Source organism: Esox lucius, chromosome 10 (assembly GCF_011004845.1).
Source record: "Esox lucius isolate fEsoLuc1 chromosome 10, fEsoLuc1.pri, whole genome shotgun sequence".
In the NCBI taxonomy this organism is placed as follows: domain Eukaryota; kingdom Metazoa; phylum Chordata; class Actinopteri; order Esociformes; family Esocidae; genus Esox; species Esox lucius.
The window spans coordinates 9,459,497-9,479,851 of record NC_047578.1 but is presented as its reverse complement, the minus strand read 5'-3'; the positions used below and the strand labels follow the sequence as shown (position 1 = coordinate 9,479,851).

Below are 20,355 nucleotides of genomic sequence, written 5' to 3'. Positions count from 1 at the left end.
AAATAATTGAGTGTGAAAACCTGTAGCTGTTCTATGCAAACATTCGTTACTCACCACTAACCCACATAGTCACAAAGAGACAGGTGTGTTTGAACACGTGCATACACACACAAACACACACACAAGATAATATTGATTTATAGTGCAGCGGAACTAACCAGATTATTTATATGCATAACCCAATGTTAATACTAATGATGTGGTCTTAAATATGTCATGTAAATCGTGTGGTTGGGAAGTGTCAAACAAACATTCAGAGTAGAGGACAGAAACCACGCTAGGATAAAGTAGGATACAGACGTAATCTACCGTAAACACAGACGGCATGTAGGCTACAGTAAAGTACATTAGGCTGGCTCTGCTCTTCTCTGTTCCCGTTAGCTCCAACACTGTTACACTGACAGTAAACACCTCACAGTGCAGACACAGACACTAGAGTAATCACTAGAGAACTACATAGCAGCAGTCACACACTCAATCACGCACACATACATGCGCGTACACTCACACTCACGCACACGCGAGCGAACAGCTGTCCTCTTCCTAAAATGTTTTATGTAATAGGTGGGTCTATTTCTGAGAGTGTGCAATGGGGAGATGAGCCCGACCAGCAGGCTCCATCCATGCATGCCGTGCCTACCATACCGCCTAAACCACTAGACTAGCAGGTGGCAACTATGCTACTGTGCGCAACAGTGACAGAGAACGAGAGGGAGGTATAACCTCATGCGCATGTTTTCGTGTCAGCGCAGTAAGAGCTGTTGTGCGCGTGCGTGCTAGTTTGAGCGAAAGATAGAGAGAGACAGAGACACAGAGAGAGAGAGCGATAGTGAGCGTAGGTGGAGAGTGGCGGCTCGTGCGTTGTGCGGGTGTGTAGCTCTGTGCGGGTGTCTCTAATTACAGATAGAAAAGCTGAGGCGCGCGGTGGAAACGAACGGAACCTTTGGGACGGGCACAGCGCTCAAGAAGCTTCAGGTTAACGGATTATTTCAAGAGAGGTAAAGGAAACAAAGTAAACTGTTTACTATTGGCAAATCACTGTACGTTGTTACTGTGTCTTTACCTCATCCCATGGTGGTGATGATAATGATGTTCTTGTTTTTGTCGCTTTTCTCTTGAGTGCTCCCTACGTATATTCGCAGTTAGGCGAATGTCCATGGTAGTCAACTCCCAGCCAAATGTCTGTATAGGCTATTTTCATACTGGATGAGGGCGGACGGATAAGTGCACATGGTGTGACAGATATTGTTATAGGCATATGTCTATGGTTATAGGGTGTTATGCGAAATCACGTGATAACGATGTGCCGTTTTTTGAATGATTCAATTGTTTGGAGAAGTTTTTGTCAAATTGGGTTTGGTAATAGGCAGCTTACCTTCTCGGTTTCTGAGAATAATAATAGAGCTGCAAGTAAAATTGGCTACTTAAACCGGCAGTGACGGTGTGAGGAGAATGGGAGATAGTGGACTCGGGAATGAGCACGTACAGTATAAACGCGAGGAATGAAGGTGTAGACAGATGTAGAGAGGTGTAGAGACAAAAAGGGGTATGGATAGATAGTTTTAATTGACAACAAAGTGTAGGTAGGTAGCATGAGGTCTTTAGGGGTGAAAGTAGCCTAATGTGTGTCTTATTGGTCAATTAAATCAAACCCTTATTGCGCTTTTTACTCAGTGGGCTAGGCCTAGATCTTTTTTCAATAGTTAAATTGAAAAAAGACCGGTCTTTAGTAGTGTATACAACTCTACGACTGCTGCCAGTGGGACATCCGCCACTCGCAGGTATGCTTTCATTTCTTAGTATTTGAAATGTGTGGGTGAGGGACGGGAGTACTTTAAATACAGTTTCTGCATAAACATTGCTTTGGTGAGTTCGAATGAATCCCAGCCTCAGCTCAGCCAGACCATTGGAACTCAACATACGCACATGCACACACAAACACGCACACACACCCATGATTAGTAGCATGACTGGCCACTGGTTATATCAGCCATGTCTCAGTGGGTCAAGTGGATTCAACAGAGAAATATGATACACACACACGCATGCATGGCCCCCAGTCTACTCTGGCTCTGTTTAGCCCACCGCTTTGCTTTGCAATTTAGAGATCCTTCAAATAACCTTCTTAAGAATAAAAAAAATATAGAATTTGATGGAACAAAGAATCAGTTTTCTCACCATGTAGGAAGGAACATCCTCTTAATTGTTTTAATAAATGCAATTTACTTAATGTATTTCAACATAAAAGGCATATATTTTTACATTCATTGTCCAACAGGTGTTTAGAGGACCTGGTTGTATAATCTTTTTTTTGTTGGGGGTTATTTTCACATTTGAACACCAGGAACTTGGGTAGACAGGTGGAAGGGGAGAACAATTGGAAAATAGGACACTAGGATCGAAGCCTGGTCTCTGGTGGGGAACCATATGTGACTTGAGCCGGGAACCTCATCACTACTCCTCGGCTGAGAGCATGGTTGAATGTCGGCAATATAGACTTAATACCTATTGGTACTTAGCACATCTAGGGCTATTTCTTTGTTTGCATTTATTTCAAAATATATGTGTTTTTTCCAGTGTTAATATAATTTGTTGATGGAGACAGTGAGGAAAGATGGTGTCATTTTTGCTAACAGAACAGAGGGCCAAAGTCAAACCCTAGCTGCAGCTGTACGCCATAGGCAAAGACTTAGACAGCTGGTCCACCCAACTTCACTTTGTTGCTAGAAATTGCTAGAGAACTCCTCGGTTCTTTTGGAGATGAGAAGTTAATCTTCTAACTGCTGTCTGTCTTGTAAATAGCCTACTTGACACGCTGACTGGACGTAACTTGCTGCTAGCTGATTGTTGACAGATCAACTCCATTTCAGGGGCAATTTGTAATCAGTGTCTTCATTGGGGGGCTTTGGTTTCCCTAGTGGTAAGGCCTCCCCAGATCTTTCAGCAGCATTTTTTCCCCCTTCTCTTGCTCACCTGTCAGTTCCGTCTAATAAATCCCTTGCTGTCATTATCGTTTTCCACATTCAAGCGTAACACTTTGTCATGTACGGACCACTGGGTCCCCTTGGAGACTTCCTCAATGAGCTCGACGTCATGAAAAGCTCATTTCCTGATTTTGGCTCACCACTCATTTTACCTGACGACCTCAACCTCCTGAAGTTTGCTCTCGATTGGATTCTTTCCAGCTCCTTCATTCCACTCCTTTCCTCTTTCTACCTCACATTTTATTAGATTCTGTTTTTTCGACTAATCTCAGTGTAACCCAAACCAGGTCTCGGATCATTACTTTGTCTCCCTCTCATTATCTTTCCTCCAACCTAGTCTTCTTTGTCTCCTCCCTCTACTTCTCTCCTCCTCTATCCTATCACCTCCCCTACTACTCTCACCACCTCTATCCTATCACCTCCCCTGCCACTCTCTCCTCTACTATCCTATCACCTCCCCTACCACTCTCACCTCCTCTATCCTATCATCTCTTCCATCTCCTGAAACCTTCTCCCCTTTGTCTCCTGATAGCACCTCCTCAACCCTACTTTCCTCCCTGGGGGATTGTTCTAATCACCCTCTCAGGCTTCACACACTCCTGGGTTGCATCCTGGGACACCAATCATGCCAGGTACTGTGGAGAAGATCTGCATCTGCTCCAAAGGGCTATCACTACTGCCTTCTCATCCCGATACACCAAGTGGCTGGCTCTGTCATGTCCTCCCATGGTCTCCCCTGTCACTGTTATGCAGAAGACACTGGACTATGTTCCTCAGACATCTCAGCCTACATTAGCTCAACCTTGATCAGACAGAGCTGCACTTCCTCTATGGGAAGGCCTGTGAACGTCTCCATGACCTGAAGACTTCTCCGTCGCCCGAAAACTTCTACGTCAAGGTTGATAACTCCACAGTGTCACCTCCCAGAGTGAAAAGAAACTTTGTTTGATCCTGGACAAACATCCTGTCATTCACCACAAACACACAAGTGATCAATTGCTCCTACAGGTTCATGGTTAACAACATCACACAGAAAGCTGTGATGATACATTCAGACATGTGTCATTTCACTGGCACTCACTGCTGTTAGGGCGCTTGTGCCCATCAAACCAAAAGAGAGGGAGAAAAATAAATGAAGAATGCAACAACAGTAATACGTTTCCAAAAGTTTTTCAAGAATCCTAAAAGGTACCAAGTGCTTTTAGTAAATGCCTTGTCTCAGGCTGACTTTACAGAAAGTTATGTGTTTTACTGTCACCTTAACTAGTTTTAAGCAATGTATTCTGGGCAAAACTGCTGCCTTTGTAAGTCAGTATCTGGTAAAACAAACGTCAGTGAGATTATGGAGTGGGTGATGTTTCAACAGGCTTAACACACACTCTAGTCCCTGGGTGTGGCCTGCACCTGTCACCCTCTAAAACCCATGTCACCATTTCTGAAGAATTCAGCTTAAACTCATCACTCTACTCCATGGAGCCCCAGATAAGCCCTTATCACAGTGATCAGCTGAACTTTGCTGTCATATGCTCCACTCTCCTCCTTTTCAGTTTGGGCCTGTGCTACGTTTAAGTGTAAAATTAAATATATTTTAGGGTGTCTAAAAAAACACACCTACCGAAATGTCGAAATCTTGATTACATTTATGCATAATTGACTATGGACCAATACATCTTTAAATAACTTCTCTTTTCAGGTCTGCAAATCGAATTTTGACAAAGAAATGTAATAGGAAAAAAAAGTGTGGGTTTCTGTTCAGTGTCAATATATCAATGTGGCCTTTGATCCAAAAGGTTTGCCAACTCTTATCTACACTTACGTCCAAGACTTTATGTCTGTGCCTGAGCTCAAATGGCACCCTATACTTTATGTAGTGCCCTACATCAGACCAGATCCTTGGGCACCATAGGTAATAGGACCTCATTTGGAATGCAGGCCATGTATATCTAATCTATCAATTAGACAAACTGCTTCAGACATTGAATTTGGAATCATAACTCCAACTGCGTAGTGTCACAGATATGTGTCCCCTGTAGTTCTAAGGTGTTACTGGAAGGTCTGTTCCCGTAGACGTCAGACTACCAGACGGAATTTTCTTTTTCCCACCAGTGGGATCAGGAGCTCAGCTCGGAATTCTGGGAGTATTGTTGCCAGCAGATCGAATGATGCTTCCCGCAGCTGCTGTTACTAAGAAAAGCTTTAGATCACACACTCACGACCACACGCTTGCCACGCACACATTTACTATGTACTCGCACACACATTCACAGTCATATTCATGCACGTATTCTTCGACTTGCCCAGGCAACCATAAAGTGTGTTGTACAGAGAGAGAGGAGACAAACAGGAGTCACTATATGGGCTCTGAAAGTGACATTAAGTGCTTGAGGAACTGGTGTGTTGCAGGATTCAAGCAGGATGACCGACGCGATGGTCCCAGAATCCTCTGGGCAGAAGTCATGTGATGACTTTTCCCCCTCCCCAGCGTCTTCTTCACCCCCCCTCGCTACGGAGGAGGAGGGTCAACCTGAGAACAGGAAGGTGGAGCAGCAGGTATTAATGAAGGTTTCCTGGTGTTACCGGCTAATTTATTAGACAGGTGAAGCCACTAGAGCATTGCCTTGTGGAGGACAGTGTGATGTCATCGTTTGTTTGTCACTCATAGAAACGGGTCAGTAACCAGGGGCAACCATCTAGGAAGAGATGTAAGGTAGGCTCTCTTTGTCACACACCAAATCCATGCATAAACCTCGATATCAATCTGTGTATATACAGTGTGTGTGTGTGCGTGTGCGTGTTGGACTTTGGTCAAATGCTGATTTGGGCCTGAGTGGGTTTATCTTACCGTGGTGTTTCAGGCCAAAGGCAGGTTGGTGAGGAGTACGGCCGTGTACGAAGATGTGTCAATACCTTCATATGCTGACACCAGCCAAGACAGCCAGGTAACAGATAAACACACATGCACAAAGCACAAGTGCATGCACAACACACACACACTCAGACAAAAGATGCGTTTGATGGTTCAGGGCTCTCTGGAAGTTGCTGTGCTGCTGGGTTGCCATGACAATGAAGAGGACGAGCAGAGCAAAGAGACCACTGTGCCCACGCTAATCGTCTCAGACACCAGTCAGGAGTATACAGACTCTTCTGGGATTGACCTGCACCAGTTCATCATCGCCACCCTGAACAGCAACCCCAGGTATGAAAACCTCCTGTGTGTCTGTGTGTGTAGGTATATACTGTACAGGGGATATCAAAAGTCTACACAATCTGTTTGGAGATGCAGCTTTTGTTTCTGTGAAAGCTGAAATCAAAGAGGGCTGATTTAAGTTGTACAAAAGAGATCCTGATTTGGGGTTCTGAGCTTGAACTCTTCTGCAAATTCCAAGTGCTCTAAGTTGTTAGAGACCTAAACACTTCCTGCTGTAATCCGAGGTACTTTAATGAGGTATTAGTGGTGGAGGGTGCACACTTACACAGACGAGGCATTGACAGATTTTCAGTTTTCATTATTTTACAGAGAAATTATCCATTTGTTTTTTACTTAAACATGGTTTGGTTACAAGACGTTATTAAAGGTAAACAATGGTCTGACATAATTTCAGCCTCTACATCAGCTGAACATTCAATAAGGGTGTGTATACTTTATTTCCACATGTAGGGTATGCATGCCTGTTAGAGTTAAAAAGAGGAAGAGAGAAACTGATTGGCTGGCAGAGATTCTAGAAATTGTTGATTTGATAATAAAATGTAATAAAATGATGTCATGGCGATGTCTTGTTTCAGGGACAGGATGATGCTTTTGAAATTAGAGCAGGAGATGATCGACTTCATCACAGACAACGGGTATGTGTGTGACCATTTAAAAATGCATATCATTTGCTCAGTATTTTTCCATTAGAACTTGCCTGTCGAAAGCAGGATGTGCACTAGTCTTGTAAAACCTTGACAGCTTTGAGGAGCTCACGTCATTCTCCCATTCTTCTTCCATTACGTCCCTCTGGAACACCAGTCTGACAATACACCATGCCAATTATGGTCATTGTCTTGGTCTCGCACGCTGACTGCTGAGTGCTCATTGGCTGAAGGCAGCAATCCTTGCGAGTCGCCCTGTAGACGGCCTCACATTTTAATGAGGAAACACCAAAAAAGTGTAGCAATGGACAAGTCCAAAACTGGTTTGGGGGATCCGAAAAAAAACAAACAAAGTTCGGCTTCGACGGTTTGCCCCGAGTTCTTGAGGTTTCATAGAAATGTTCCCGAGCAGGACAAAAACATTTGGCTAGAGTATGCTTGGCATGAGTGAGGCTGTAACCCTATGGGTTCTCCCTCCTTCAGACCCTATAAGAAGTTCCCCCACATGTCCTCCTACCATCGGATGTTGGTGCACCGTGTGGCGGCCTACTTCGGCATGGAGCACAACGTGGACCAGACGGGCAAATCTGTCATCATCAATACCACCAGCAACACACGCATGCAAGTACAACTCCCTCAGTCTGCACACTGTATGCATGCCTGCACAGATCTAATACATCAGTGTGTGTGTGTGTGTGTGTGTGTGTGTGCATGGTCAGGATTTAGGGTTTGATTTTGTCACCCATACAATAACCCTGTGCGCTCCACTGTAAGCTGCTTGGGATATGTGTCTGGCACTGGGCAGATATATTGGTGCTGTTGTATTATTTTATTTTTTGTTTTTTGTAGACCGGAGCAGAGGTTTATGGACTATATCAACGACGAGAAAGGGGATGAGACTCAGTGGAGATCCATTCTGAAGAGAGACCACACGGATGATAACCAGGTATCTCTCTACACAGTGTCTGTGTTCTATGTAGCATGTAAGTTGGATATAAACTTGGATATTTGGGTAGCATTTAGAGTTACTGACAGAGTTTGAAACATTGTGTTCTCTTCCTGCCCCACCAGGCGAGGTTTCATACCCTACTTGAGGAGAAGCGTAGCAAGTCGATGGAGGAGAGAGAGGAGGAGTACCAGAGAGCTAGAGAAAGAATCTTCAACCAGGAGGTGAACAGAAACACACACACACACTTAAAATAATAATATACGGTGGGGGGAAAAAGTATTTAGTCAGCCACCAATTGTGCAAGTTCTCCCGCTTAAAAAGATGAGAGAGGCCTGTAATTTTCATCATAGGTACACTTCAACTATGATCATTGTATATGTATGTATATGTATATATGTATGTGTGTGTATATGTATATATGTATATATGTATGTATATATGTGTATATATGTGTGTATATATATGTGTATGTATGTATGTGTGTGTGTATGTGTGTATGTATATATATATATATATATATATGTCTGTGTATGTATGTATATATATATATATATGTCTGTGTATGTATGTATGTATGTGGGTTTTAATTACCTATGAATTAAGGATATATTGCAGATTAATTGACCAGGCTACCCACATCAAATCTACCAGAAACATAAATATGAAACACAGATACCGAAGTACTATAATGCAGGCATGTGAAGTCAAACAGCCGTTACCTTGCACATCTTTCACCTCTGAACTGAGTTGTGGTCTTTACTGCAGCTGCCTTATGGTGCTAAAGCCAGCAGCCAGACAGCCAAATGACCTTCCTGTCTCCTGCAACATGTCTGCCAGCCTGAAGGCTATTAACACCTATTGGGTAAACGTGCCACTTGGAATGGTATTTCAAGTAGTTGGGTTTGAACTAAGGCTTCATGCAACTAAATGATTAATGTATTTATTTTTATGAACAGGTTTATTTTTTTATTAGGCCTGCCACTATTTATGATTGAAAATATTTTCGTAAAAAAATATTTTTATTATTCCTGGAAAATCTATAAATAACTCTAGAATGACTGGGGAGACATGGAAGTGGCTGAAAGACAGCAGGGTTTTCGACGCCCCTGACGATGGTCGTCCCCAGCTGATCAGGGTGTTGAGGCTGTTCAGAAAGGCTGTAACGTTAGTAGCAGGAGCCACTGGGTGTGTCGATGGTGGAGAGAAGCCTCAGTCAGATAGGCAGGCCGACACTCCGCTCTCACTCCCTCTCTTCTGCCTTCCACAGCCCACCTCTCCACAGGAGACCAGGTAACATTGCGTTTCAATAAGTGCGGTTGATGTTATTTCGTTTTCCCTAACAACCTCTCTAATGACATTAATAACGTTTGTGTGTTATTGTCTTCATAATAATTCTTGGGTGTTGTTGTTGTTGTTGTCTTGGCAGGGCTGTAGAGGATGGTGGCCCTCATGCTGCCACTCAGAGAAGGCAGCTCTTTAGGTCGGTGTGCCCCTTTGTGGTGGCAGAGTGGAACTGATTATTTCCCTTACCGGCAGTATTTAGCTTAGGCACTTCCACAGCCAGCTTTATTGCGTAATGGTTTTAATTAGTCAGTTGTGTGTGTGTGTGTGTGTGTCTTGTAGGGGAACCAGGGGTAACTCTGGGTCAAGCCGACATAGTAGCACAGAGACTGACTATAGTCGCTATAGCAATTGGAGCAGCACAGACTCAGGTCGCTATAGTAATGACCCCCGACCCTGGAGCAGCACAGACTCAGGTCGCTATAGTAATGACCCCCGACCCTGGAGCAGCACAGACTCAGATTCCTCTTACCAGAGGCCAAACCCAGCCCCAATGGCCCGATCAACAAATCACAGCTGGGACTTACGAGGTACATGGGCCCATCTATTTGAATTAACATGATCGTGAGAGTACTCCATGTAATTTAATATCTTACCTTCTCCTACCTCCCTTTCTCCCTTTTCCTCCTCCACATCTCTCTACTAATCTTGGTCTGCCAGATGAAACCCTCAACACAGGCTCCAACTACCTCATGGAGCCCATTAAGAATGGGATTCCACCAGGAAGTATACTACTGAACCCACATACAGGTACACACACAACACACACACACATGTAACTGTAAAGGTTATTGTGAGTTTAACCCTAACCCCTCCCTGACCCCAGGTCAGCCCTTCCTGAATCCGGATGGAACCCCTGCCATCTACCACCCTCAGCAGCAGGCCCCTCCCCATCCTCCTCAGCAGGCCCCTCCCCTTCCTCCTCAGCAGGCCCCTCCCCTTCCTCCTCAGCAGGCCCCTCCCCTTCCTCCTCAGCAGGCTAGCCACAACCCCCAGGTACAAACCTGATTGCACAGTAACTAAATACAATTTCTACACAGTCATCTAGTTGATTTAGTTACCCTAAATGTATAAACATTTCTGGACAAAAAAAAGTGAAAGGATAACGAAGGGCTTTCTGTCTTTCAGGTGGTTCAGTACTCGTCAGTCTCTAACCCTCCCAAGCAGTTGCAATACTCTATGGTATGAAGTTGGTTTCTGTCCTCAGATGTAACAGTGCATTTGGGAACAGTATAAATGTAGGAGTGTGTGTGTGATGACATCTGTGATGACCTGTGATCCTCAGGGCGAGGAGCTTTCCTCCCAGTTTGGTTGCATGAATGTGAGCTGTCAGTCAGCAGGGGAAGCTCCGCCTCTGTTCCCTCCCTTAGCCCCTCCAACACAGAGTTTTGTCTACACTGCCAATCCCCATCCCATCAACCCCCACAGCTATTGCCAGCCCCCTCCAACTCAGGTAGGAACTACACTACATCAGAATCAGTACAATCGTACAATGATGGGATACAATACACAGTCAGCTTCTTTTGCAACTAAGGAATTGTCATGTTCGTTAATACAGAGGGACTCATTCAGTTGCCTGGATGTTAAGTGTCCTTAAGGATTATACACCTTTGTTGACGTGAAACGTGTTTTGCCAGGTCTGAGGCGGTTGATGTTTAATCTCTGTCTATGTACCGATGCGCAGCTAAGCAAGTAAACAAGTAAACATCCAATCCCTAATAATGAGAATTCGTTAGTTGCGAACAAAGCCTAATCACAGTGTGATTTAATAACAGAACGCTAACGTGACAGAATAGAATGACAGAATGTTCCGTGTGTTCATGTGTTGGACTGTAGGTGCCTGTGTATTACTTCCCTTCTGCTCAGTATGCTACCTCAGCACCCCAAACCTCGGCCACACCTACCCAGGCACCCCAGCTAACAGGTACACTGCTGTGTGTGTGTGTGTGTGTGTGTGTGTGTGTTTGTAGCAGTAGGGAGGGGAGCCGTTGCGCTGTAAGAGATGAACTCTGATGTCTCACAGTGAACCGGTCTCTTTCCCTGCTACTTCTACTCTACAGAGACAGAGGAGAGGAAGGATCCTGAACTGCAGCTTGTCCTCCGTTTGTCAGATATCACAGGGAATATTGGTTTTGAATTAGCTGTTTATTATTAGTCATGTTTCATCCCTGTGTATTATGTATGTGTGTTTTGTCTGGTGCGTGTGTACGTGTGTAGGTTACTCTCCTGCTGTAGCCGGTCAGCAACAGAGCTACCAAGGAATGATGGGTTTGGGTCAGAACCAAGCCCAAATAATGCTGGGTTCTTACACACCTGGCTCTTCACACCCATGTGGTGCCACACTGGTAAATCTGAATCCAGTCATTCATGTCAGAATGAAACGGCACACCAGCGTCGTTCCGTGCATATACTCCAAAGCATGTTAAATGGGTGGACCTCTTCATGAATTTCCCAAGTTGAACGTGGCTGTTATCAAATGTGAACTGTTGAATGAATACATTTTCGAGCTATTGATGAAATCTGAGTTTAAATGTCGTGTCCCCCGCTCTCCTTTCCTCTTTCTTGTTTCTCGACCAGGGTGGCGTGGGGTTGTCGTATCCCCAGAGTGGTCTCCTGTCAGGGGATTACTGCTGTATGGTGTCTCCCTCCTGCGCCCCAGGTCCCGCCCCCCCCTTATACACCGGCTGCCACGCTTCCAGCTGCAGCAACATCAGCAGCCATGGGTGGGCGGGCAAATAGTGACCACCACCCCTAAACTTACATAACCCCACGTACGCACTTGACCTTCCTTCCTCATACCTCTACTTGCACACAACCCCACTGGTCCGTGTTCAGCTTGTGACGCAACCAGGGTTTTAACTGTCACACACAGAGACTTTTATTGTACCAAAGCTGTATCAGAGGTGCTGTATTGATTTAAAAACATAATTTATATACTCCAGTTGAGTTTTTTTTTTATGGATATAGGATGTGACTATATATTATGTATTGAAGTGTTTCAACAAAATAAATGTCACCTTTCTAAATTTGGTGGTGTCATTTCTCTCACGCGTAGCAGACACAGGAGAGAAGTGTACTCTTCAGTTTCCATGATCTTTAATAAAAGGCACATGTACAGCCATAGTGAGATGAGTCAGTGAGTCTATTGGCAGAGACGAATAGCGTTAAAACACATTAATACAAGACCTAGATATGCCTGGAGGAAGGACAGATCTATAGAAATATTCAACCTAGACAGGTCAGGAGGAGAGACAGATCTATCACAGTAGATTCTACTTTTAGTAACATCATCTCAGCGTCATTCAAGTAAGTCTAAAACGCTAAACACGCCACCATAGCAATGCACCACACCCACCCACCCCTTCCCTACGCACGCACGCACACAAGCACGCGCCCCCAATGCCCAAAGTCACAGTCATGGAGTCATTAACTAGACCTCTAGAACAGTTCAGGTATTTTCTCCCTCTCTGAGGTGTAACAGAGGTGATAGTGATAAATAACCTAGGTTTTAACTCAGAGGACCAACATGCTCTTGTGGCATGCCAAAAAGCTGGGTTCAAACCCTGTCTGTCACAATACCTGGGGTTAACCTTTGGTCTGTTTTAGGGTTCTGTGTTTTTCGGTTCTCGTTTGTTTCTGGTTACGGCCTGACCAGAGCAGAGGGAGAAGTACACACACACACACACACACACACGTTCATTGTTGGGCCGGTGTAAGTGGTCTGCTAGTGTGTGATGATGCAGTATCTGTGCTCTCTGGGGCCTCAGAATAGTATCAGCCTGGACACACACAAACATCATGCACACAGACAAGCACAGCCACTCACACACAAACACACACAAACACACACAAACACACACACACACACACAACCAACCTATAACCTAACATTAAAAGGCAAAGTTTGCAGGTATTTAAATATTCTGGGTTATTAAGAAAAAAAATTAAATGTAATAAGTTAGCTTATAAGGTTAAATATATAAATCACAACTTCTGTTTAAAGGACTGCTGTAACTAAAAGGAGCATGCGGAACACCTGTGTGGGTCAAAGAGCAGAACAGCCATCTTGGCTCTGCTCTAAGCTGCTCTCAAACACAAAATGGATGCCTGTCCTAAATAGACAGATCAGGAGCTGGTCAATTGACCTACATCTCAATTCCTCTACAGGACAGACTGAGTGGTCAACAGAGCTGAAAAGCTCACATTCACATCTTTGGAACGCACACGCACACACTTTTTCGAAGTATGTGAAGTATCATCTTACACACATGCGCACACACAGGTCCTTGAATTGCAGATATAAGTGCTGTACCTTGAATTTAGGCTTCAATTTAAGCTTATCCTTGTCAATTATTCCGAATGCTTTGCGGGGGATGTAATCTATTGCAAAGACACAAACAAACAAAAGCCTATTAATGTATATTCTTACCAGAATGTTTTTTGGTTTGTAACTGGTGTTAAAAGATATATAGGACTGTGGCCATTTTCTCCAGTGGAAAGTTATCATGAGGGCAGGGGTGCATATTAAATACAAATATTAGTTAATCATACCCTTGTGACATGCATAAGTGTTCCACTGATCATTATCTAGGTCTAAATCCATGTCACAGTTTCAGTTCATTAAAACAAAAGAAAAATAACATTGTGAGCACAATGATTTTTCACTTTAGTAAATAATTTTTGGAGGACAGATTTCAGCCTCCCAGATAATCCAAATTTACTAAAATGTCCCATTGGTGTTACCATCATTGGTGTTACTACTACTACTACTACTAGTGATTCAGATGTATCATTAAGCAACAAGGCACCATTATAACACGGCTGAGATATTTTCTTATGTATGCTGCATTGCAGAATCCCTGGACAGAGCACTTAGCTGTGGTATACTGGTAATCTACAACAAACCTCACCTATGCCTTAAACAGGTTTCCAATGCAATTAGAAGAGTAAAAAGTGATGTGACATCAAACCGGTAAAACACAGTCTCATATACCACAGCTATCAGCCAATCAGAATTTAGGAGCACCCTGTCTATAATAATGATATATACATAGGTCACTGAGCGACTTCATTAGTGAATTTAGAATGGGACAATGTACCCATACACATTTAAATAAATAAAAAATCTAAAATAATTCAGAAATTATTTTTCAAAATGCAATTCAAGAACAGACAGACACACAGACACACACACCCACACCCACCCTCTCTGGTATGGTCCATCCTGCTTTGGTTGGTACTTGCTACCTTTGGCTCTGGGGTCAAGGGTGAAAGGTCAGACAAACTCAACCCCACAGGTACACCACTTAGTTTCCATAGATTCGACCACCTCCAATATTCCCAATCTCCATAGCAACACTAACAGCTCCCCAAGTTTGGCTTCTGTAACTCTCAATGACAGAAATCCAGTGATGTGTGTGTGTGTGTGTGTGTCTGTGAGATGGTGTCTGTGTGTGTGTGTCTGTGAGAGGGTGTCTGTGTGTGTGTGTGTACAGAGGTATCAGTGGTTCAGTGATGTCTCACTTTAATCTCAGACTTCAGGGGGTGAACAAGCTTTCCTCCTTTCTCCTCCCTGTGCCGTCCCTCCTCCTCCACCCCTCCGCTTCTTTTAAATCTGCCTTCTCTCGCTTACCCCATCTCTCCCCCCCCCTCCTCCTCCTCTCCTCTCTCCAAGCCTCTCTATTTCTGGATCTGGAAGATGAAGAGCCGTAGGTTGATGTTCTTGGCAGCCAGTAGTTTGTTACACTCCACAGAGTCGCTGATGGGCAGCGGGACATAGTCGGTCTCATTGGTGTCATTGCTGAACGCGTGGTGGTGGATTACAGGCTTGATCCGCACGTCGTCATACGGACCCTTCAACAGCAGGAAGGAACACTCTATAGCAGAGTTCACCTGCACGAAGGGGGGTTAGATAGAAAGAGTGTGTGAATGTCAGTTTGTGTGTGTGTGTGTGTGTGTGCGTGCGTAAACTGAACTCCAGTTTGTGAGTACCTTGCTCTTCAGGATGAGCTGGAAAGAGAGTGTGCGTTTGCAGGAGAGGTTAGGGTTGCGTTCAGAGTCATTAACTCTGGCCTTCAGTACCCAGGTCTGGTTCAACACGGTGAAACGGGGCGTCTCGTAATACAGGCGGGTTATGAAGTCATCTGTACGGTATGGTCTAAACTGGACCTCTGGAGGAGAGTTGGAGAGGACAGAGTGAGAGAGGTTTTCTGCATAGAAGATGGATTGTGCTGGAGGTCAGATACAGTAGGTGTGACAGTGTGGACTCGTGTACCTAGCCTACCTGTGAAGCCTATCTTCTCATAGCAGAGGAGGGAGAATATTGAGTTGTAAAGGGTTAGTTCTCTGCGATGGCTCTGGTCCATCTCCCCCAGGATGCCCATCAGCTCTGTGCCAGTCTTGGTGGGGTGGCAGCACTCCTCCTCATGGGCCGGCAGCTCATGGAACGGCCCTTTCCACGGGCAGCCAATCCGCTTGTACTTGCACTGTGTCACCCTGGCAATAAATTAAGAAAGGAGGGGGTCAAGGACCAATCACGGGCGAGAAGGGACAGGATAATAATCTTACTGGCTGGTCCTACACTGCCGTATGCAATACTACTCCTTAGTTTCTGCAGATCTGAAATGTAGCAGCAATACAGTGGAAGCGCCACCACAGCACTACTTGCACACCCATCACCACACAGACTGACAGTAATAGCTATTAGGGAGCAGGAGGTGGGCTAGGATGGACCATTTCTGATGGTTAATGATAAATGTCTTCATAATCACATGGCCTTTGGTTAAGCAACACAGGAGCATGGGGGCAAGTGTACATAACAAACAGCCTGTAATCAGGTCGGTCAAGCAATTAGATGAGTTGCTAACTTCTCAAAAGCACCCCCCCCCCCCCACCACCTCTACATGAATAAATTATGTTTGTGTGAGTGCGTGAGTGTGTAAGTGTGTGTGTACCAATGAGATGTGTACCTGTCTTGGCACTCCTCCTTCTGGTGCCTCTCTAGGCTGGAGCGAGGGAACTGTTTGAGACAGTATGTGCAGTCTGTGGGCAGTTCACTCACTGCCTTCTCCACAGCCAGGTTCCTACAACACAGAGACTTACTGATCTCACACCTAGAGTGGGAGGGAGACGGGGACGTCAATCAATCGACCAGTCAACGCAGCCATATTTGTCTACATACTTATTTCTCAAGGCTGAAACAGTCATATGAATCAGCCAGTCAATAAATCAACTCCCTCAACTCCATCTGCAAAGCGCTCACGTATGTGCATACGGACCTGCAATTGGGACAGGTGGCCTGTTCCTCTTTCAGACGAGAGTCGGCCAGAAGGTGGATGAAACAGCCAGCACACATCAGATGACCATTGGTACACTATGGAACAGAGGGAGGGGTTTATGTAGGTGTGGCTTTACAAGTTCCTGATATGGACAGGTAACGTCATACACAAGTGTTTATACTCTAAACAGAAAATCACTGATTAGAAACACAGGGGTGTTCATACATGTAGAATGGGTAGTGTGGGCATTTTAACATGTATGAGTGTATATTGTGGTCTTTTCATGCCCTTCTTTAGCCTACTGCTTGTAAGAGAATCTGCATCAAGGCGTAGGGCTAGGGCCTTTATTGCGTAGATGTGCCGTATCATAGGTCATTGGGGAAAGGCAACAATACTGCCCTGACCTTTATGAGGTGGCATACGGGTGTGGGCGGGGGGTAAGGGGCATTGGATATCATTTTAATTTGTTTGGTTTGATTTATGAATGCCGTGGGGAAGGGAGGGAGAACATCTGAATGCCATGGGGAAGGGAGGGAGAACATCTGAATGCCGTGGGGAAGGGAGGGAGAGCATATGTCGTTTTTCTACGGTATTCTAATCACTTGGGAATTACAAAAGTAATTACACTGTAATTACATACGCACATGTGTGAACCAGGCAGAGTGAAAATACAATTTCATCAGGTAGACGTTTCGGGCGGGGGGGTTATAGAGGGTGCTTATGATGATCAATATGCAGAGTCTTTTTGTTTTGACAAACTTCAACAGAATGGGCTCAGTGACATTTCGGACTGCTAGCTAACGTACATCCTGATTATTTAAAAGTACGACAACCTCTGCGCAGCGCTGAGTTCTGGTACCCCCCCCCCCCCCCCCACGCCAACTAGCTTTTACTGAGCTAGCAGCTAGCCTGCGTCCATGGGCCCGAAATCTTATCTCCCATCTAGCTAACGGTACAGCTCATAACAGGTGCTAGTTAAAACATTTTCTTAGCTAGAAACTAACAATTTTAGACCTATAGTGTGCGTATATATTTATATATATATAACAATGTGGCAAATACAATACAAAGTGTGGCTATTTATTAACACGGGGCCATTGTCTGTATGCCAGGACAGGTGTGTTTTGTGACAGTATAAGTATTTACCTGATAAACAGAGGCTTTAGGGAGATCTAAACACACGGTACAGCACAGCACTGAATACAGCCTCTCTTCCAGCTTTCCCGACTCTCCCTCCGGCAGTCTCATCCGCTTCTTGGGAGGCGGCTCGTCCGGGTCTGACTCAGGCCCGAGCACCTCTCCTCTTCGGAAGCCCACCTCTTCCTGCATCGATGGACCCCCAACCACAGCCTCCAGGGCTGCCCCCACTGCCCCAACACCCAGGCCGCCTGAGGAGGAGCCTGGAGCGGCCGCGACCCCAATCTCTTCCATTGAGGACATGGTGGGTTGTGTTGATTGTCGGGCGTCAGCTAGCTACAACAGCTACCTGTCGCCAAAATGTTAGCTTGTTGTCAGATTTAGCTTCACAGGCTAGGCAAAGCCAGGCCAGTAGATCTCGGTCAGCTGTCTAGAAAGCAGTCTGAGCTGGATTGCAAGCTACTTAACACGCTCGCCCGTTTGCTTTGTTGCGCAACAAAATTGGAATTTAACAAGGGAATGTTCGAGGATTGTTTTACAAATGTCCAAATAGTTATTTGACGGTCGTTTTGTTGCTAGCTCGACTGCTATGTAGCTAGCGAAGTTGAATGGCAGTGTAGCTTCTAAATTCAGTTAGCTAACAAGCTATGGCTAACAAGCTCACAAAACACTCCAGCCCTCCCCCGTACTACGTACAGTACCTAGCTAAGTAGCTCGAACAAAAACAACCCTGCTTAACAGATGTTTTTGTGTTGTCGTTTCGCCGTTATTTGCCGTGACAGCGCGTGAGCAACCGTTTACCAATGGTCCTGTTCGGTAGGTCGGTTAACGGATTTTCCCTGGTACCAGCACGCTATCCACCGGACCCCTGCGACGTGTCAGTAATGGAAAAAGCTGAGAAATGTTCAGACAGTTCGCTAGTATTTGTCTCTTTAATTACACAGCCATCTTTGTTTTTCTCCTGTCCGGACTATCGCCTCCTCTCAGAATTAACAGCACCCTAACCAGTCTACGAGCACTATACGACGTTCAGTCTTACACGGTATTAATCTCAGAAAAAAGCAAATCACGAATTTGTTTGACAAAATAGCTGTATTTCCCCAGCAGCTGTTATGGCCTCTCACCATTCCTTGCGCTGCGTCGCGGATTGGCTATCAGTGGAATGTTTTGTTGTATCAGATGACTTGGGGTATTTAAAGAGTTATGTCCGGTGCGCATGCGCGATGGATATCTGCAGGGTCAATGTGGTCGGGCGGTGAAAGGTGACCAAAACCCGATATGCGACAAAATGGAGAGCGTCCCTTCACCTGGAGTGCATCACCTGCCTGTACATGACCAGACACGCCGCAGACGTCCGGCGTGCTGGCACCAGAGAAAAAGTATTTAAACAGTAGCAACATTAAACCTAATCCTAAATGTATTAAATTATGGGATGGATGAAGGATGATACCCAGAATGACCAGTTATTGCTAGGATCACATATTTAATGTGTTGGTCGCTCAAAATAAAATACTCTTAAAGGAAATTCAGTGGTTACTTTTTTATTAGACAGTGAGAATGAAGATACAAATGGTTAACATATAAAGTCTATGAGTTCCTTTAGGTTCAATCATCAGATTAAATTTTTTTTTTACAAGAATGGAATATTTCTGGAAACAGTTGTCAAACCAGAAGACCTATAACCACAGACAACCTTGGGGCAGGGTCATTGGAACAGCGTTTTGGTTCTGTGTGTAGGTGGGGTGTTGATATGAGGTTGTAGCCCATGTTATGTGTGAGCTTGAGTATTTGTTGTTAATGAGATTGTGTGAGTGACCCCCCCCCACACACACACACACACACATGATTCAACTGTCAAACAAGATTAACTTATATTAAACACACAAAAACAAGTTTATACTTCTCCTTACACTCAGAATGTTACAGGAAGTGAACCCAAGTCACACAGGTGACACTCACCACAATCCAACACGCATTGTATCTTAGCTAGGGTGATTCTTTCTCTACCCTGCAACTCTTCCCTAGATTGTTAAGGCCAATTTGTGGAATAAAACAAATCAAGCTCAACAGACATCTCTGTTGAGTTTGATTTAATTCGTGCAGGGATAGGTTTAATCTGTGTACACAAAAACTGTCTTTTTTTTAGTTACGGAAATCCAGAGAGGACATTTGAATCATGAGATAATTTTCTGGTGATCACAAAATAACAAAAGTTTTTTTCCGGGGCCGGGTCGCGGGGGCAGCAGTCTAAGCAGAGATGCCCAGACCTCCCTTTCCCTAGACACTTCCTCCAGCTCTTCCGGGGGGACACCGAGGCGTTCCCAGGCCAGCCGGGAGACATAGTCCCTAGGTCTTCCCCGGGGTCTCCTCCCGGTGGGATGGGCCCAGAACACCTTCCCAGGAAGGCGTTCCGGAGGCATCCGAAACAGATGCCCAAGCCATAACTGGACACAGCCCGGTTATGTCTGCCCAAAAAAAAATACACTGCATTGCACTTTTAAATGTTAAGCATCTGGTTGTTAGTGCCATGGTGTTTTAATGCTTTGTAGCTTAAAGACCTGGATGACTTAACATCATTAAACAAGTATGCACATGAACACACCTACATTTGCCTTCTCAAATGCCAAATGCTGATTGGGAAGCCATTTATAACTGACAGACTTGATGCAGTTTCTGCCTGGGTTAACGCCTGATCAAAATATAAACAGATGGATTCAGACATATTGTCAATCTATGATTAATGATTCCACTCCTCTAGAGCAAAATCTGTGTGATCTTGAAAATAACATGTTTGTTATGTCGCAATCTCAAACAA

The 20,355-nt window shown here is 44.7% G+C and overlaps 2 protein-coding genes and 1 long non-coding RNA gene across 8 annotated transcripts; 2 read left to right on the top strand and 1 right to left on the bottom strand.

The window, feature by feature from the left end:
- Positions 1 to 654: 654 nt before the first annotated feature.
- On the top strand, positions 655 to 12,121 carry arpp21 (cAMP-regulated phosphoprotein, 21). 2 transcript variants are annotated; one of them, XM_010873280.5, is made up of 20 exons: positions 655 to 998; positions 5,388 to 5,534; positions 5,647 to 5,691; positions 5,840 to 5,923; positions 6,008 to 6,180; positions 6,768 to 6,827; positions 7,320 to 7,457; positions 7,686 to 7,782; positions 7,908 to 8,006; positions 9,053 to 9,075; positions 9,212 to 9,265; positions 9,409 to 9,542; positions 9,588 to 9,656; positions 9,787 to 9,876; positions 9,953 to 10,122; positions 10,255 to 10,308; positions 10,412 to 10,579; positions 10,963 to 11,050; positions 11,344 to 11,471; positions 11,704 to 12,121. In XM_010873280.5, the coding sequence occupies exons 2-20, from the start codon at positions 5,400 to 5,402 to the stop codon at positions 11,863 to 11,865; spliced, it is 1,971 nt and encodes a 656-aa protein (XP_010871582.2). In that variant the 5' UTR covers positions 655 to 998; positions 5,388 to 5,399; the 3' UTR covers positions 11,866 to 12,121. The 2 variants fall into 2 exon arrangements, with proteins under 2 accessions (XP_010871582.2, XP_010871581.2); XM_010873279.5 differs by having other exon boundaries at positions 9,409 to 9,656.
- Positions 12,122 to 12,205: 84 nt separating this feature from the next.
- On the bottom strand, positions 12,206 to 18,736 carry cyhr1 (cysteine/histidine-rich 1). Of its 5 annotated transcripts, none has more exons than XM_020050164.3 (6): positions 17,550 to 18,736; positions 16,404 to 16,498; positions 16,080 to 16,208; positions 15,401 to 15,621; positions 15,118 to 15,296; positions 12,206 to 15,018 (listed from the first exon to the last, which is right to left on the bottom strand). In XM_020050164.3, the coding sequence occupies exons 1-6, from the start codon at positions 17,841 to 17,843 to the stop codon at positions 14,806 to 14,808; spliced, it is 1,131 nt and encodes a 376-aa protein (XP_019905723.1). In that variant the 5' UTR covers positions 17,844 to 18,736; the 3' UTR covers positions 12,206 to 14,805. The 5 variants fall into 5 exon arrangements, with proteins under 5 accessions (XP_019905723.1, XP_019905721.1, XP_010871583.1 ...); XM_020050162.3 differs by having other exon boundaries at positions 16,080 to 16,238; positions 17,550 to 18,734; XM_010873281.5 differs by having other exon boundaries at positions 16,095 to 16,238; positions 17,550 to 18,732.
- On the top strand, positions 17,298 to 19,823 carry LOC117594977. Its single transcript, XR_004576266.1, has 3 exons — positions 17,298 to 17,371; positions 17,622 to 17,844; positions 19,784 to 19,823. It is a non-coding gene; the product is annotated as an uncharacterized LOC117594977 (long non-coding RNA).
- The last annotated feature ends 532 nt before the right edge of the window (positions 19,824 to 20,355 follow it).

Bases quoted from the DNA above. Each gene is read 5' to 3' on its own strand.
- arpp21 (XM_010873279.5), top strand. From the start codon at position 5,400: ATGACCGACGCGATGGTCCCAGAATCCTCTGGGCAGAAGTCATGTGAT. The intron at 7,458-7,685 runs GCAAGTACAACT...TGTTTTTTGTAG, and splicing joins ACCACCAGCAACACACGCAT to ACCGGAGCAGAGGTTTATGG. The intron at 9,076-9,211 runs GTAACATTGCGT...TTGTCTTGGCAG, and splicing joins ACCTCTCCACAGGAGACCAG to GGCTGTAGAGGATGGTGGCC.
- cyhr1 (XM_020050162.3), bottom strand. From the start codon at position 17,843: ATGTCCTCAATGGAAGAGATTGGGGTCGCGGCCGCTCCAGGCTCCTCC. The intron at 15,622-16,079 runs GTACACACACAC...ATTTATTGCCAG, and splicing joins GACAGGTACACATCTCATTG to GGTGACACAGTGCAAGTACA. The intron at 15,019-15,117 runs GTACTCACAAAC...CCCTTCGTGCAG, and splicing joins AGCTCATCCTGAAGAGCAAG to GTGAACTCTGCTATAGAGTG.